The 18,112-nt window shown below is 39.5% G+C and overlaps 1 protein-coding gene across 1 annotated transcript; it reads right to left on the reverse strand.

The window, feature by feature from the left end:
* Positions 1-8,408: 8,408 nt before the first annotated feature.
* On the reverse strand, positions 8,409-17,815 carry waif2 (Wnt-activated inhibitory factor 2). The gene has a single exon (XM_040031925.1). The coding sequence runs from the start codon at positions 13,361-13,363 to the stop codon at positions 11,894-11,896; it is 1,470 nt and encodes a 489-aa protein (XP_039887859.1). The 5' UTR covers positions 13,364-17,815; the 3' UTR covers positions 8,409-11,893.
* Positions 17,816-18,112: the final 297 nt, after the last annotated feature.

The following is an 18,112-nucleotide window of genomic DNA, read 5'->3' on the forward strand; positions in this document are numbered from 1 at the left end:
TAATGAGTCATTAATATCACTCTACATCCTTTCCCATTACACTGCAGCTTTAATTACATGAGAGCAAAACCTTCTAATGGATGCAGATGAGATTAATTAGGCCTAAGCTTGAACAGTAAAAGCTTTGTTTGTTACAGGCAAGGTCATTAGCCAGCATCCTCTGGAAATGACATCACAAATAAGGACTCATTAGTGGGGCTCCCAGGAGTCGAGGAGGCTGGAGAGGATCATTTTTGTCTTGAGACAGAGTTTCTTGTGGGTGCAGAAATCCAAGTCCTAATGGATCTGCATTCATTGTTAGTTTTATCAGGTTTAGCCATTTAGTCATTTCATACAGACGTTTATGTTTGGGCAAAATTACTGTGTTTGTATTATTTATGCAAAAATAAAAATTACATAATATTATATTTCTCAGTGTGCTCGGGCCTCAATTTTAAATCAATTTCCCTACAATTTTGAGAATTATACATATAACTGAGATTAATTACAGTCATGTGAAAAAGAAAGCAAACTATCTTTCAATTCTAGGTTTTACCTGTCACTAGATTAAAAATATCACTTGATCCTTAGCAGTTCTTAAAATTAGGTAAATACTAACAGCAACTTACATTAATGATGGGTTACAAAAATTAAACCAAAATGCAGAAGCAGTGAAAGCAGCAGAAAAACAAAGTACACCCCATGATTCAAGAGCTTGTAGAGCCACCTTTGGAAGCAATAAGCTGAAGTGGTTGTTTTCTGTTTGACTTTGTCAGTTTCTTGTTGTGGAAGAATTTTGCTGCACAGTTCTTTCAGTTCATTGGAGTTTGAGAGCATCCAGTTATCCTGAGCTCTTAAAGTCAAGGCTGAGCTCTGGACTTTGACCAGACCATTGCACCAGTTTTATTCTTTTCTTTTTCAGCCATCCTGTTGTAGACTTGCTGCTGTGCTGAGATCATGACCCAGTGCCAGCAAAGCTGCCATGCTGGCCAAACAGCAGACCATGGCTTTAATTTCGAATGCCTACCCTTCTATGATTAGCAGCTCCTTGCTGCTACTTATCATCTTAATTCCAATGAAATAAATATGTACTTGGTTTTCCATCCATCCATCCTCGTCCTTTTATCCTTATCAGGGTTGTGGGGAAGCTGGAGCCTATCCCAGCTACTATAGCGCGAGAAGTAGGGTGCAACCTGGACAGATCATCAGTCTGATGGAGGGCTAACACAGAGAGACAAACATTCACACCTACGGGCAATTTAAAATGATCAATTAACCTAATCACGCTAACTACGTGTGTTTGAACTGTGGGAGGAAGCTAGAGGACCTGGAGAAAACTCGCGCAACCAAGAGAGAAAAAAACAAACTCTACACAGAAAGGCCAGAAGTAGAGTCGAACTCATGACCGTCTTGCTGTGAACCAACAGTTAGTTTTCAATTACATAAATACAAATATAAGGTGTGACTAATGGGATTTGAGAACCCCATTGTGACAGTAAAATAAATTCTATAATCACAAAAATGATAATGATGATCATTTATACTGACGATTCACAAATGTTTGGTGAGGATTAAGGTGTATTTGACAACAGGAAAAATAAAAAAATGCTAAAATTTTCCTAAAATCTAATGTGAAACTCACAATAAGTAAAGGATTGGTGCCGAACTACAATTTCTATTATTTATATTTTGTATTATTTATCATTCGTACTCTGTTATTACGGGATGCTGTAATTATTACCTTCAAATGTCGAGGGTTTATTAAACAGTGTTGATGTTTGCAAGTCTGTCTCTTTGAAATACTTGCATTCCCATATCCCCTGCCACTTCTAATGAACTACAGAAGAGATTAATTAGGCTACAGTGTTTGTTTCCAGTCAGGCCTTTAAGCTTCATTCCCCAGTGATGTTAAAAGAAGGGGGACTCATTAGAAAGACTCTTAGGAGTTAAAGAGACACAGTCCTTTTTCATTTTTCCTCATTTAATCACTGATGATGAAATGATTCTGTTGTAAATGATCATCTTATGAAAGTGTCAGACTCAAATAAACACAGGTGGATCAAAGACAGGGCAGCTCAGTCTTTGACTAGTGAACTGACCTTAGCTAATTTATGCAATAAAACTGTGGATAATCCTAATTCAAGCAATCGTATGATGTTGGGCTTTGATTTAAGTAGGTTAATTGGTAAAAACAGATGAGTATATCTCCTGATCAGAGACATTGCTCCCCAATTAACATTGCCACAGAGAAGAGGTCCAACCGTGTATGGGAACACTTTAGAACAGGGGTGGGCAATCTCAGTCCACGAGGGCCGGTGTCCTGCAGGTTTTAGATCTCACCTTGGGTCAACACACCTGAATCACATGATTAGTTCGTTACCAAGCCTCTGGAGAACTTCAGGACATGTTGAGGAGCTAATGTAGCCATTTAAATAAGCTGTGTTGGTTCGAGGACACATCCAAAATCTGCAGGGACACCGGCCCTTGTGGACTGAGATTGTCCACCCCCGCTTTAGATCAATCAATAACACGGGCCAGATGGCCGTGGGCCATGTGTTGTCAAAATGAAAGACATACTAATGTCAAAAAAGTTTAAAACGCTATCAATAGCTTAAGTATTATAAAGTAAGTATTTTTCCTCTTTTGTGGTTCTAACTTGCATCATCTATGATTTATGGCAGACACTTCTCTAATTTCTCTAATCCTGACGTTGATTTATGATTCTTTTCAGTCCAGGAGACCTGATATAAAATGAGCACAAAGATTAAATGAAACTGAAGCATGAAGCTCAAAAATAATTAACTTTCACTTGGGGGGATAACAGTCAGCCCAGGTGTAACTCACCCGTATTAGGCCCACACATTCCTTCTAACTCTGCTGAAATCAACACTTACAACAAAAGTTTACTTCAATGCATTGTTTGGGAAATGAAGGGTAGAAACTTGGACTATATCACTGACGAGTACCACACATATAGACATTTTTCCACATGTAACCTAGAGTCAAGCGCAAAGAAAAGAAAAACAGCGGTAGGCTATTCACAATTAACCAAATACAATAAAGAGAATCATTCTTTATATTTTCTTTGATGTTAAGAAAATAAATCTTAATTTTTGTCCAGTTTCTTTTGTAGAGCATTGGTAGGATGTAGCTGTTAGTGGTTAACACATAGCCAGTTAAATTAAGCTATAGCTTCTTATCTCGACTGAAGAAGTATATAGCAAGACATATTTCTTCCTTAAATCTCTCCTTCGCATCTTTAAATGTTTGAACTTTACAATATTTTAAGCATTACATTTGACTTTGTGCTGGTGCATTTTGTCCAGCTGGCCACATGAGGATGCTAATTAACAGTTTAATGTCTGAAGAAAGGGACTGCTGAGTCTGAAGGATCGAGACAGATCGTTGCAGTCCTAAATGCTTTTTGTGACTGTATTATAAGATTCTGAATGACCAGTTATTGTTGAAACACACCATATTTAGCATTCAGTGTTTGCTCAAGGCTACTTGAATGAAACTGGCTCTTAACTTGCACAACTTTCATTTTTTATAATTTTTTTTGAATATATATATGTAAATGCATACAAATCCATTATACTGTAAAGGCATGTACTGTGGTTGTAGCTGAAATTCATGTTGTGATAGTTGGGTTGAGCCTCTACTGAGATCAAAGAGCTTTCTTTAATACATCAAAAACCTTGATTGACAGGCTGTCAGAGCCGATGCAGTCTCAGTCTGTCCGCTAACGCACCACGCACCGTTATGACTGGTCAGAGGATCAGAAGCTTCTCCTGAGTGAAGGACAGCATGAAATATTCACACTGCTGAGACTGCTTTTTTTTTTTTCTTTTACGCAAGCATTTGAATAAGAAACACACACACATATGCGCACACACACGTACACTGACAGCTAATTAGCAGAGCTACTGTAGATGCTTGTGTGATGAATTGAAATGCAATTTAATGAGCGATCAGCACTCACTTCCAAGTAATTAGGATGAATAATTTTTTTATATAGTAGGAGTTAAATGCTTTCTTTTGAGTGCCTCACTGATGAAAAACATAAATATTATTGTGACTTGCTGAAATTAAACCAAAGCCACAATGGTGAATTCTGCCACATTAAGCAGGAGAATTAGAAAAATACATCAAGTTGTTTGTCTGATGAAGTCAGGACTTTACTCAAAATTGTTATTTTTTATTTTTTTACATCACGGTGAAGCTTACGTAACTAGTGAATTTCACTAAATGTGTGGGCCTTTTAAGAAGGCCTTTAACTATTTGTCCTATTGAGGGTCATGTGAAGGTGAAAGGCAGTCTATCACAGCTACGACACACAGTGACACACTATTCACACCTACAGCCAATTTAGAATCACTAATTAACTCACAATTATGTCACTGGACTGTGGGAGAGTGCTAGACAGGACCCATGCAGGGACAAGGAGAATGTGCAAACTCCACACAAAAAGTCAGCTGGTGGATTCGAACTCAAAAGGTTCTTGATGAGCTGGCACTGCAAAAAAAAAATTCTACTAAGCAATCAAGGTTCAAGGTTCTTTATCAATGGCAATCAATGGCATAACTGAAAACTATGTGATTTCTATATAATCTGAATTGGGAGTTTTATTTTTTTAAGCATAATTTTTATGTGAACCACCCATTTTTTAAGCTCTAGTGGTGACTAGAGCATTTTCCACCATTTTTGAGATGTTAAAGATGTTGGTGGTCCTTGTTAACCAAATTATTGACTCTGAAGTGACCACCTGTGCCCCCGCTGGAAAGAAATTGATTGAAATTAAAGCGTGAAATCTGAGGAATTAAGGTTTGCCCTACAGTAAGGTCAAAACCTTTCCTCCTGAGCTCACTCAATACATCCAATCCATTTTTTCCACTTATCCAATTCAGGGTTGCAGGGGGGCTGGATGACATTGGGCAAAAGGCAAGGTAGACCCTGGACAGGTTGCCAGTGTGTCACAGAGCTTATGAGACAGACAACTGTTCCCATCAACAGCAAATTTAGAATCACCAATAAACCTTAGCCCACGCATGTCTTTGGACTGTGGTAGGAAGCTAGAGCTCACAGAGAGAAGCTGGGGGACACATTCAAAAAGCATACAGAAATTGCTTGCTTTTTTTTTAAGGCCAGGACTGAAATTTGGAAGGATAAAAGGAGAAATCAAGGATTTCTTGCTGCAAATCAATTGTGCTAACTATTGTGGTGCCCACATTGCTGACTATTTATTGTTAAATATTAAGTAAGTATCAAGGATGTATGGTTTTAACTGGTGTAAAGATCTGACAGCTGTACAGCTTGTTTAGAAAGAATTTGTTCTCTTGGTCAAACACCAGTCGACCTTTATCTCACCTAAGTGTTTCCAATGGTTTGTAAATATAATGCAGTGTGTTCAGGAAATTTAAAAAGGATAGCTGTGGTGTGTTTAAGGTAGGATTATTGGATCGTTTAATAATTATCTGAGATATACTGTATGCATATTAATTGTGTCTCATACTAATCACATTTTAGTGTACATTAGGTTTATATATACAAAGTAAGTAATTCAATGGGGTACGAGATACACTGAATTCCCTGTGAGTGCATAAAAAAAAATCAAACAGGACACAGTGACCCTGGACAAAAAAAAATCGCTTCTGCTTCTCTGACTCCTGGGATTTTCCCTAATGAGCTCCATTTGTGATGACATTACTACAGGATGCTGCCTAATGACCTTGCCTGTAACAAACAAACCTTTTGCTGTCTAAACTTTGCCTTAATTAATCTCATAAGAACCTGTTAGGATTCCCAAACCTGCTCTCTAACAATTAAAACTGGGAGGAAATATTTGGGAAGGCCACTAATGATGTGTCATTAAAAAGTGGTCATTTAAAGTAAACATAGCCATTTTTAAAAGGCTAATTATACATATTAAAAGTGTATGTTACTCTAAAATCTGGAGTCACATTTCATGTGGACCTTGAAAAACTAAAAGAGATGACAGATAGAAGCGCAGACTTGCTCTGAGTGAATAATGAAACCTTTATACATCTTTTCTACCGCTGAATACCAAGTGAAATAAAAGCTTTCCACACTAGGATCAAGAAGATATGGCAGTCTCAGTCCTGTTACAAAGGCATTAAGGAGATGTTTGTCTAAAAGAAAGAAAGAACAAAAAACATCCTAAATTAATGTGTTTGATTTGTATTTATTTAAAAAACAGAATAAAATGTGCAACATTTTAATCTCGTTCTATTTTTTGAGCAAAATTTAATGAATTTTACCTTCTTGCTAAAAAAGCACATATGGTTTATGTATCTTACAGTGGAATTAACAGCATAAAATTACAGCTCAGGTATCCCAAACTAGGTTGATTAGAGGCTGATGACTAATCTTGAACCAATTCTGCTAACAATGAAATGTAACAGATTCATCAAGCACCAGTATGGCACGAGAATATTGAGTAATCTCCTCATTTGAATTATGTCTGTTGTCACAGCACATCTGTGCTTTGCTGTTGTTCTAATCCTAAACCTTGTGCATGTCATTATCATTAATGCTGAAAAAATGCAGCAGATATTGACCCCCAAAGTATACCTGACTGAAGTGACATGCTATCAGTCAGTCAGGTATTTCCATACAATTTAATTGCATCACATGAATTAAGATATACACTTACCAACCACTTCTTTAGATAAAACTATTCACCTGCTTGTTCTTGCAAACTTTTAATGTTATCACCCAATAACATGGCAGTAACCCAATACATTTAGCCATGTAAACGTGGGCATAAGCATGAAGCTCAAACTGAGCATCAGAACGAGGGAGAAATGTGTAGTGTGGGATGAAAGGTGAAGTGGCTTTGCAGAAACTACTACTACTGGGATTTTTTTCTCACAAGCATCTCTAGAGTTTACAGATAATGGCCTGAAAAAGAGAGAGTTGTACAGTTTAATGCATTTTTAGCATATATATTATCAATTAAATAAATTGAAAGGATAAAAGAAGAAATCAAACTTTTAGCTCGTGTGTGTGTGTGTGTGTGTGTTTGCGTATGACCATTATGTGTGTCACACTGTCCCTGCTCAGAGTTTTCACTTTCCTGTTCTGATGTTTGACCTTCCTCCACCTCACCCTCAGACAGCAGTAAAATTCACTCCCCTTCCATAGTTTGGAGGAAAGTCCTTTCTGCCTCATCCTGTCCTCTGATTCCTGCAGTATGGACATGGTTGAAAAAGTGAAGCAGTAAGTCCTGCTGTTCAATACAAAACAGAGGGACTAAAATAAAAATTTCTGAAATCCTACTAAATCAAAGTTATGACTCTCAAATTGAAGAAACAATTTGAGGTTAATCACTTGTGGCCATAAAATGTGGAAGCTACAATTCACACGGGGTCACAAAAATTTAATAGATTGGAAAAATGTTGTCTTGTCTGAAGAGACTCAATTTCTGTCGCAACGTTTGGATGGCAGGGTCAGATTTGACATGAACAATATTAAAGCATGGCTCCATCCCGCCATGATGGATCTGTCAGTGGTTCATGTTGGTGGCAATGGTGTAACAATGGTGTGGGGAAATTTTCTTTGCACACTTTGGGTCCCTTAGTATCAACTGAGCACATTTCAATGCCATGTCACAAAGCTCAAATAAAATGATGTCTTCAGGGTGAAAGTACGTTCATTATCCTCAAATGTCTTCCACAGTCAACAGATATTGCACCTTTGGGATGTTGTTGAAAAGGAGATTCACATCATGGATGCAGGAACTGTGCGAGGCTATCATGTCAATATGGACCAACAATTTCTGAGGAATATTTCAGACATCTTGTTGAATTTCTGCCACCGGGAATTACAGTCATTCTAAAGACAAAGTGAACAAAGCCTGGGTGTACTAAAAAACGCTACCTATGGGTTTGAGCAGATAGCATGTATAAAACTCAGAAACAGGTAACAGCATGTCATTTTTTTCTGTTCGGTCATTATTCCACATGAGGACAACTGCCATTCAGCACTCATTAAACACATTACCACTGAAAACCCCCTGTAGCTGCTGGACATTATAATAAGTTTAACTCACTTGTGTTTACAGTCTACCCCAGTCTGCAGCAACATTGCTCCTTCCCATATCCTACAATCCTACAAAGCCAAACTGTTTCTCTTATATTCAAACAGAAGCAATCAATAACCAGTAATCAACAGAATACAAACTGGCAGACTCATCTCCATACACACTCAGCAGACCAGGAAACCAGTTTTACAGAGACAGGGTGCAAACATCTTATTTGATTGTGACTCATTGCATCTTGATTTTGTCACATCTAGTGATGCATATGCAAAGCGAGACATCCGAATGCTCCTATGAAAGAATGACAGAGGTCATTTAAAAAGGTTTAGGTGCTCATGATTGAGTTAAATAATATTCAAAGATAACATTTTTGCTGTTTGGTCTCTCTTAGACAGCAGTTGTGTTTGGCTTCCCAGACATTCATATATAGAGCAAGGCGATGAGTCATCGTTTTGCATAAGGCAAGGGCATTTGTAGCCTGGACAGTAGAACTCTAATGAATCTTTTCTCTGTTCCCCTTTTCTTTATCTTTCTTCCTCTGTCCCTCCCTTTTGCTGGGCTCAGCTTAAACCCTGTCTCTGCATCCTTACAAAGTCACTCAACTGGATAAAGTCATTTACCTGAATGAAGAGGAGCGGAGGGAGCGAATAGGCAGAGCGGGGAAGGGTGGGGGTGCAAGCGTACAGAGGAGGTCTGATATTGTAAGCAGAATGTAGAAAAATGAAGAAACCAAAAAGAGGAGAAATGACAGGTAAAGAAAACTGAGAGCGCTGAGCTGTGAAGCAAGTCTGGATACTTTAATAAGACAAAATAAGATGTTTGTTGTTCCCACCTGTTTATTTATGGCCCAGGACTCCAGAAAATAGAAAAAGGTGATGGTCAAAGAGGCAGAGAACACGCAGAAGAAAGATAAAGGAGACATAGTCAAAGTCGGGATTAAACAGAAATTAGGAAGATCGTTGATTTATGTTGATTTCAGTTTGGAATAAAATTAATTGCAAAGGAGATTATATTTTGACTAAATGAAGTAGCAGGACTGATCATGGGGGATATAACTGTGAATATCATAGAAATATATGATCCCAACTGGCTCTAGTCAAGTTTGTGTGGGTTTGTACTTCTGGATTTTTAAAGGCACACAAGCCCAGCATTTAAACTGAAACCAGAAGCACATACTATAAATTAAGAAACTCAGTTTTGTCTCATTATAACATTATCCCCTATATTCCATCAGTCTTCCTTCATTATTATTATTGTTGTTATCAAATGCTTTGTGTTCTCTAATGTCTAAGAACAGAATTAGTTTGCCCAAAGGCAACCCCCCGAACCACTAGTCTGGGGATGATTTAGCATTTCATTAGCTTTTTCACATTTATTTGCATTTGTAAACAACGGCTTAAAATCCACACATCCATTATTCATATTCTGGACCTCGTAGTAACACCACAAAGGCCTGAAAAATTCAGACAGTGTGCTTTCAGCAATCTTGCATTTCATTATGTAGCACATTGTTATGAGATTAACCCGAATCTCTAAGAACAACTAAAAAAATTGGTTTTGACAGAATAACAACACACATTTCAAATTATGGACTTTTATAGGTTGTTACTTGTCAACAGTGCTCACTTTGAATTAAGCCTGGATTCTTCATTTTCAGGCACAGTGGTAATGTTACTCCGGGGATGGCCTGCCCCACCACTTTCCCACAGACTGAAATGCTGGAGAGCAATAAAACATTCTTGGTCACCATCCTCCAACTTTTTATCTAATGCCAAAGATCTTAAAATGTTCATAAGTCCAGTTTGTCCTTTCATGACTCGATATACATGTAAGCAATCAAATCTACATGGTTACCATCTTCATTTTCGTGAACTCTGACAAATGCTAAAGCATTAAACTAAGGTTTGTAAATATTGTAAATTATACGCGCTTGACATCAGCATCATAACAGTGAACATGTGAACTGTTGGTAGCTTTGAGCTCAAAGCGCCAATGTGTTTCAGTGCAGCCTCGCAGAGCTGCTGGCATGGCTGCAGACGTGGAACATGCATATACAGCACACAAAAGCTTTTATCCTTGAACACTGCTGTCCTGGTGATTAGCTTTATCACCTCAGACTTCATATGCAACATGACAGCGTATGGTACAGTGGCATGTCACGAAGTGGCACGGTGTCACAGTCTTTTGTTACGTAAAGGTGTGTCCTCCTGCTGACATAATAAAATGGCTTTAAAAAAAAATCTGTCCATGTATTCATTATCTAATCCCTTAACTGGAAGTTTAAGTTAAACATGCAGATATTGTAATATTTTAATCTGTAGATGAAGACATAAATAACTGTAGCTTGTCTAGAGAGGGGGCCATCTGTATCACAGTGATCTGTCACTGCTTGATCCCTCTCTCCACCGGAAAGTGCTAATCATCACCTCGCTCCTTTTGTTAGAACTGTTCATCCAGTGCGGTGTGGATGATTCTAATTTTCTCGCCTCATTGTCTTTAATCAGGTGTATTAATCACATTTGTTATGATTTATGAGGGAGGAACAGCTGCTACACTGATTCCTTGGTTAGTTGGTATGCCCAGTACGTTGATTTACTCACTCTCTTACCTTCCACTAATGATCTGACAACGGAAAATAACCTACTGCTTGTTTAGAAATCCATAGCTACAGTTTGTTTTCATTTCATATACACACAGTGATCCACCTGGGCCCTCCCTTTAGCTTGTTTTTCTTTAGTAATTGACCTTGACTGTAATGGAGACCTTTAGCTAAGAAGGTCGATCAGCCGTGAGCCGTAAAGATACCGACTACCATGATCAGTCTTTACAGGTTATTAGTCACAGTCCTGATGTGATTAACACAACTGCACTTTTATGTCATATCTCTCCAGTCTTTCCCTCTAGTCCTTGAACCCCGATGACAATGTGACACCTCACTTTAGTTTGTGAAGTCACACGTTCTGCAAATTTCACCGGGAGCTTGCACACTCATTCAGAAACACAGCAGGAAAAAAATACATTTAATGTCTGACATAGTGCTGCATGAAGTCTACATTCCCTGACAGTGATGATAAAATGTACAGACACACTGCAAACTCATGATTTTTCTTTTTTTGTTTGGCTTTTTATTAATGTTTTGGTTGGTTTTCTATGCCTACAGGAATCACATGCACGGTTAAAATTGGTCTCTCTTTCACTTTTTCCACAGTTTTACTGATAAGCTGATCTGGTGTCAAATGACACACGTTCTTCTCTGAGATAAAAGGGTCTTCGTGAAAACATGGTGTGTAACATATTCCACAAACATGGCACTCCATAAAAAAAATGCCAAATGAGTTTCCTTCTCTGACAGTTTTCTGACAATATGCACTCCCTGGTAGATTAAAAGCAGTCTTGCTCTCTGTGCAGGTTCTCCTGAATGTAAAATATTAAGCAGGGGCCGCAGCTTTGGGTAATAACGCTGACTCAGCTTTTCAAATTGGAAATTTGATGGACCTTTACTGTGCGCTTTGGACGGTTACTGAGGGTAAATACTAAACAAGTGGGGCTGTGTAAGATAACACGACGGATGGAAAGCATTTCTGCTATGAGGAGATACTTATATACAATATGTACAACACTGCTGAGAAGATTGAAGTATTTAGTTGTGCTGGATGAACAGTTACTTATATTTAACTGCCTTTGGCTCTGTGCATATCCCAGAGTGAATTCATGGGCTGAACGTGATGAAACTAGTTTTAAAAAACCATCAGTTGTAGTTGTGACAGGTCAAGGCCACAGTCTTTGATAAATAAGTTCTCCTGGTAATATCGTCTGTCCTCACACTATGTAGCACTGGATTGATGTTTCGACTGGTTAAACAGCCACGTTGGCCAGTCTGGGGTCAGAGTCCTGCTCATAGCGGTAATGATATACCTCCATCTGGTCACGGCAGGCCTCTCTGATGTTGTTGAGCCACCGTTTGATGCCTCCCCGGTTGAGATAAAGTACCATCAGGAACACCACCCCGATGAGAGCCAACACTATACCTAGGAAAACATATGACACCGCCTCCAGGTTCTCGTTCATACAATCAACCTCCTCTCCCCGGAGCTTTTCCACGGGAATCCCCCTCTTAGCCTCTGGCTCGCTGCACAGGAGACGCCCTGCATCCAGGCACTGGGACGAGTTCTTCAGCCAGTAGTAAAACGCCTCCAGTTCACAGCTGCACCGAAACGGATTTAAAGACAAGTAGACGCGTATGCGCCTTTGTTGGTACAAACTGGTTACATTTTCCTCCCCGATGATCTCTATTGAGTTATTAATCAGCACCAACTCGTGGAGGTTAAAGACATCTAATCTCTCGAGGGGGATAGACTTCAGCTTGTTTCCCGCCAACTCCAGTCTGTGCAGGTTGCGCAAACTTTGTGTGTTGAGCGCATCTGAGAGCTGCGCGGTGGCCGCTGGAGAAACGGAGTAATTCAGGTTAAGAGAGCGCAGCTCGGGTAATCCATGGAAAGCCCTGGATGAGATAAACTCCAACTGATTGTGACTAAGATCCAACGAATGTAACCGGGAAAGCCCCAGGAAGGCGTAAGGTTCAATAGCCTGTATCCCGTTATAGGACAGAGAGAGTGTTGTCATTTCCAACTCCGTGCCGTTGGTCATGAACGCATCACGCTGTAAAGTTGAGATGTTACTCCCCGTAAGTGTCAAGGTGGACGTCCACTTTGGCATGTCTCTGGGTACCTCGGTGTAGTCCCCGTCACGGCAGGTCACCGTCCTCAAGCCCCTGGTACAGATGCAGGACGACGGACACGCGTCGTCCATCCTTACGGGCGAAAACAACAAACACATCACTGCTGCGTAATACAAACACCACTGGTTCCAAATAGAAAAGATACACTTTGAATCGTCCGAACTGTAAAAGATCCACATCTTCTCCCTCTTCCCCCCCCCTCCTCTCAAAACAGGAATATGCCGATGGGTGTTGCAAAGAAGGTGACCGATCCTCTCACAGGCGTGTAAAGTCGTGTCAGTCGGATGTATTGCCTTTACTTGGAGCAGACGGGATAGAAATAAACGGCTTTCTTCATTTTCACCTTGGAGTCGTGTTTTTCTGCAGTAAAGATGAGTTTTGTTTGAGATTTGCACGCATGAGAACGGCTGAAGACGGCCAAGTGTGAAGTGTGGCTGCGTGGAAAGCTTCTGATCCGCGCTCCCTTGGTGGTATTTTTGACGTCTGTCACAGAGAGGAGGGGGGGATAGAGGGGAAGAGAGAGAGAGAGAGAGATGGATGCACGGCAAGCTTAATGTTCTTCTGAGCCCTCTTCCTTTAGAATTCATTGTTTTGCTAAAAAGGGAATATGAAGAAGAATAGATCACATGAGTCCCTGAAAATGGTTGGAATCATTGGAAGTATGGACTTTAATGTTAATGTTAGCTTTTCTTCCTGAAGAAATACTCTCTTAAATTCTCACCAGTGAAAAATCCTCAATACCAAAAACAAAATATTAATGTTCATAACAGTAATAATCAGAACTGTTTATTGAATCCATGAAGCTCATTCTACAAATTTTAAATGGGACACTGTTTACCATTACTGGATAGCTGTACAGTCATTTATCTCCAAGGCTATTGGTTTTTTCCCCCTCCCCATTCAGGCTGTTTCCATTATTACATTATTATAGGCTTGAATTACATTTTGCATTCATTGCAAATGAGTTGCTGTAATTATGCCTGGGTAGTGCAGAATGTTTAATGGAGCCTTGGTCAGTTCCTTCCAATTAATCAATTTTCCACAAAAAGAAAACGCACTTTTGGAGAGTTGGTCACGCTCCCCACGTCTACAGTACAGAGTTGGCAAACAAATCAATAAGCCTGAATAAATAAGCAGCTCTAAAATCAGAGTTTTGCATTGGCCTGTGATGCTGGAGGGACATGTGGGACTGATCGGTCATTTTGTCACATTACTTACCCAGAAACCAGAGGATGAAACAACTGATGTTTACATTTATTTCTGGGACTAATGAGGATGAAGTGAATTATACTCTAATTACGCAGTAAGGAATCTGGAAACATTAGTCCTAGGGTACCATGGCAGAGTACATTGTTCAATGTAGCTTCTATATTAAGCAGAAACTGTGCAACTGTGCCAGGAGTATTTATTCTTCAGTCATAATTATGTGTTGGTCAAAAGGTTAGTTAATAAACAAACTCGAGCTTCAGCACCCTGGACAGCTCCACAGAGCAATACTTGACTCTAACAACACAATATCCCTTAAGGGATATTGTGTTGTTCTGTGTTCAAAAGGAAGTAGCCTAAGTTGAAATGATCAAAGGAAGGAGAGAACAGAGGAGGAAAGAGGTTTATTCCATTTTAAATGTTAAGAAACTAAAGATCTAAAGATGAGGAAAAGGGGAAAGTCAGAGACTGCCCAGGGGTCAGTAGCATGGATGCCTCCATACGGCAGAGCACTGCAGTAAGTTCTGTGGGCACAAACAAAGAAGGAAAGTGAGGGCAGGAAAAAAAGAAGAAGAAGAAAGAACTGGAGAGCAAAAGAAACAGAAAATGACAAACTAGGGCAGAGAAAGAAAGAAACTCTAGTAGCATTCACTCTCCCACCTGCTGCTGTTTCTAATGTTCATTACATCCGTCACAAATTGACAACAACGGCCTATCAACAACATAAAAGTTTAAATCAAACTTTGGCTTTCTTTTTCTTCTTTGTGTGTGTTTCTGTTCTTATACAGCAAAACATGTATCTGTAATCTCATTTTGATTGTAGTCTTATCCTAACATTTGGACTCTGGCTGCGGTGATGTGTGTTCACTGCTCATCAGTTCATCTCAAGCCACTGGATGAGACTGACAGTAGGCTATACATGACTAGAATCTTTCACACCAGTCTTAGAAAGCCAGTTCTTCGTGGACTTGGTTTGAATCTTTCTCCAAACTGATGCATAGTTGAAACCACACTCTTGCCCAAAACAACACTATGCACTTTGATATAGAACTTTACATAAAATGGAAATAAGAGTACCAACTCATGAAAAAAACAAACAAACGCCAGTTTAAAAGTAAATCAGATTATCTGAGCAAAAGCATCTGCACAGAAATTGTGTTAGTGTAAATACAATCTATTGATTATGATTGATTTTTTTCCCCTAAGTAAATAAAATTCAGTATGATATTGGTATTGATCTTTCCTCAAACCTGACAAGAAAATTAGATTCTCAATTTGTGATTTCACTAAATTACAAATTATTCATTTAAGGACAGTTGGAAGACTGGTGCTTATCACAGAGACCACAGCACCGGGGGGGAGTCTGGAGCTGATTGCAGTGCGCTGTCATTCTCAAGAGCACTCCATCAGCAACAAATGGACACAACTGGTTATGGTGGGGATGTAAATATAGACAGAGGAAGAGGGAGAACAAGAAACCGAGACACAGAAACAACAGGGCACAACGAGATAACAAATGTTGGAAAATGGTCTTACTGCTGTTGCTGCTGATAAGCAGAAATTAATGTCAGGTTGTTTTTTTAAAACATAGCAGACAGTATTTCCTCCAAACACACAAGGACATCTGTTCAATCCTCCTCTTATCCTCTCAAGACCTCTTTGCTTCCTCCACAACCTGGGTGTCCACTCTATCTGCCAGAGCTGAGAGCTGATTTAGTGGTGGCTGCTGTTCACAGGCTGCTGCTGGGATACGGTGCCCTCACCATGCTCTTTAATTTGACACTGAACCTCGTAATTGATTTTCTCAAGGCTGCCCATCCCTATCTCCTGACTACAGTAAGAGAGAGAGTGTGTGTGTGTGTATTTGTAAACTTGAGAGTGAGTGACCAGTTTTGGTCTAATCCTCAGGTGTGTCATTATTTCTGACAGGCCCGGCACACGTGCCAAATTAGCAGAAGCTTACTGCTGTCCTGTTTATGCATTATGCAAACCATTGCACATGCTGCAATTACATTTGATCACATGCATTGATGACTGGATACTTTTTATGATCTTGAATTGCTCTGTTTATTCGCTTCAAATGGTTCCTGCATTTACTTTCTCATTTTGGATTTCTCCTTCATCCCACCTGCATCATCTGTCATTCATTAACCTTGAGTTAAGAGCCAACCTGATCTTTCCTTCATCCTCCCTCCAGCTGGCACATGACTGACACATGCCGGACTTACTCATAATTTCATATTATCCAAACAAGCCAAGTAAAGGACACAAGTGTGTGTATCTAAAGCAGGTGAGCACTGTAAAAACTGTCCACTAAGCCTGAGGGTGTCAGTTGGTGTTAGGTGCTTAGATTTCCTATCATGACTCAACACAGCGTCTCATCACATCAAAGACATTACCTGCACCTTGATCATCTCTCTGGCAACACACAGAGAGAGGATACTGTGAGAAGATGCAACTATAAAACTATTATGTTGCTTAAAATCTCCTGGTTCAAAATGGGCCTTTGTGAGAGTAAATACAATCAGCCCACATAGAGTATCCAAACCAAATCGTTACCTTGTCTGTGTTGACTTATTTCTTACAAAAGTCTAGGCATTGTCTTGTCTAGTATGTGTTTGTTAATAAAACAACAATCACATTGCTCTCTCTTAGATTTCTTTTTGTTGCATCAAAAATTCTTTTATCCAAAATATCCCCTTTTTCCAACTTCACCCACTTTAATGTTGCATTTTTAGGATCTTATTAAATTATAACCTTTAATAAGACATTTGTTTATTCACTAAATGGCTTTTCTCTTTTCTCTTTCACGGTGTGCAGCTTCTCTTCTTATTCCTTCTCTCTTTGATGGATGTTCATTAGTAAGTTAGCATGAAAATGACAAACCAGTATATAAAACCTTTATCTTATAGGCCTAACTCTGTTAGCTATGAAAGTGAGGAGCACAGGGAGGTTTGCACACTGCTGTACGAAATCATTACTGACTATGAGCATTCACTGCTTTGCACTGCTGCTGCCCACAGATGCGGGTGCCAGATTATGTACTGTGGTACAACTGCAATGCTCCTGGGTGATGGCAGTTCCATTTAAAATCTTATTTAATCTTTGTCCTTGCCCTGTAGCGTGGACGCTTGATATTGTCCATCACTTTAAAAAGCAGCTGAGGTAAGAAGTTGAAGGACTTTGTAGCAACTGTGAATAATGCAGTTTAAACCCACACACAGGGTTTTATACTATCTGTCTGACCCAACACAAAACTCTGCTGCGCCCGGAGGCAGGTGGAGTTCAGGGTTAATCTATCTCCCCTCCTGTGAAGATAGTCACATATCACCCACCTCGCTTTTTTTCTTTCTATCTCGCTCTCCCTCCCATCTCACATGGAGTCTGCACCTCTCTTTCTGTGTTCCACCTGCCTCTTAATCTGTCCATCAGTCTCTCCGCAGACCTGCTCCTTAAACAGTACTCCACCTCTGGATGAATAAGAGATGAGCAGAGGGCTTGGGGGGAGGAGGAGAAGATGGATGGAAGGGAGAAGCGAAGAAGTGCAGCGGCATCCAGTGAGAACCCTGAGGCGATGGAAGTGTAAATGGATCTTGAGGAGCTGGTGTCACCTGTCCCAGGACCATTAATTAGTCATTTAGACTTGTAATGGAGCGAGCTGTAGCCAGACAGGCACAATCGGCCAAACAAAGTTAGTCACTTGGGCTGAGGAGTGAGCTGTGGGCGGTGATAACACTGCATGTCCAAAGTGGGAAAATACAATGAACACTAAGTTCATATTAGATATGTATAATACATACAGACAGGGTCTCTTTGTTGATTTATGGGACTTTACAAATACATTAAGTAAAGTATGTAGGGTCATTTATATGAGAACAGTATTACTTTTCGCTTAGAATAATACAGGGCAACATAAAAGCCGCAGAAAATGAAAGGGGTTCATGAAAGGAGCATAAAAACATTCATCTTGGGAAGGTAAACACACTAATAGTGAGAAAAAATGAAAAACAATGTAAGGTATAATATTAAAAGTTAGATAAATGTGATGGTAATGACACTTGTAATTTGTTTTATTTATTTGTTTTTTACTTGAATTACATCATGCAATATTTGAATCCATTCTCTTCTGC

Source organism: Simochromis diagramma, unplaced genomic scaffold (assembly GCF_900408965.1).
Source record: "Simochromis diagramma unplaced genomic scaffold, fSimDia1.1 OVJJ01000216.1, whole genome shotgun sequence".
Lineage (NCBI taxonomy): Eukaryota > Metazoa > Chordata > Actinopteri > Cichliformes > Cichlidae > Simochromis > Simochromis diagramma.

Excerpts from the sequence above, each read along its gene's own strand:
- waif2 (XM_040031925.1), bottom strand. The coding sequence starts at position 13,363 with ATGAATTCTAAAGGAAGAGGGCTCAGAAGAACATTAAGCTTGCCGTGC.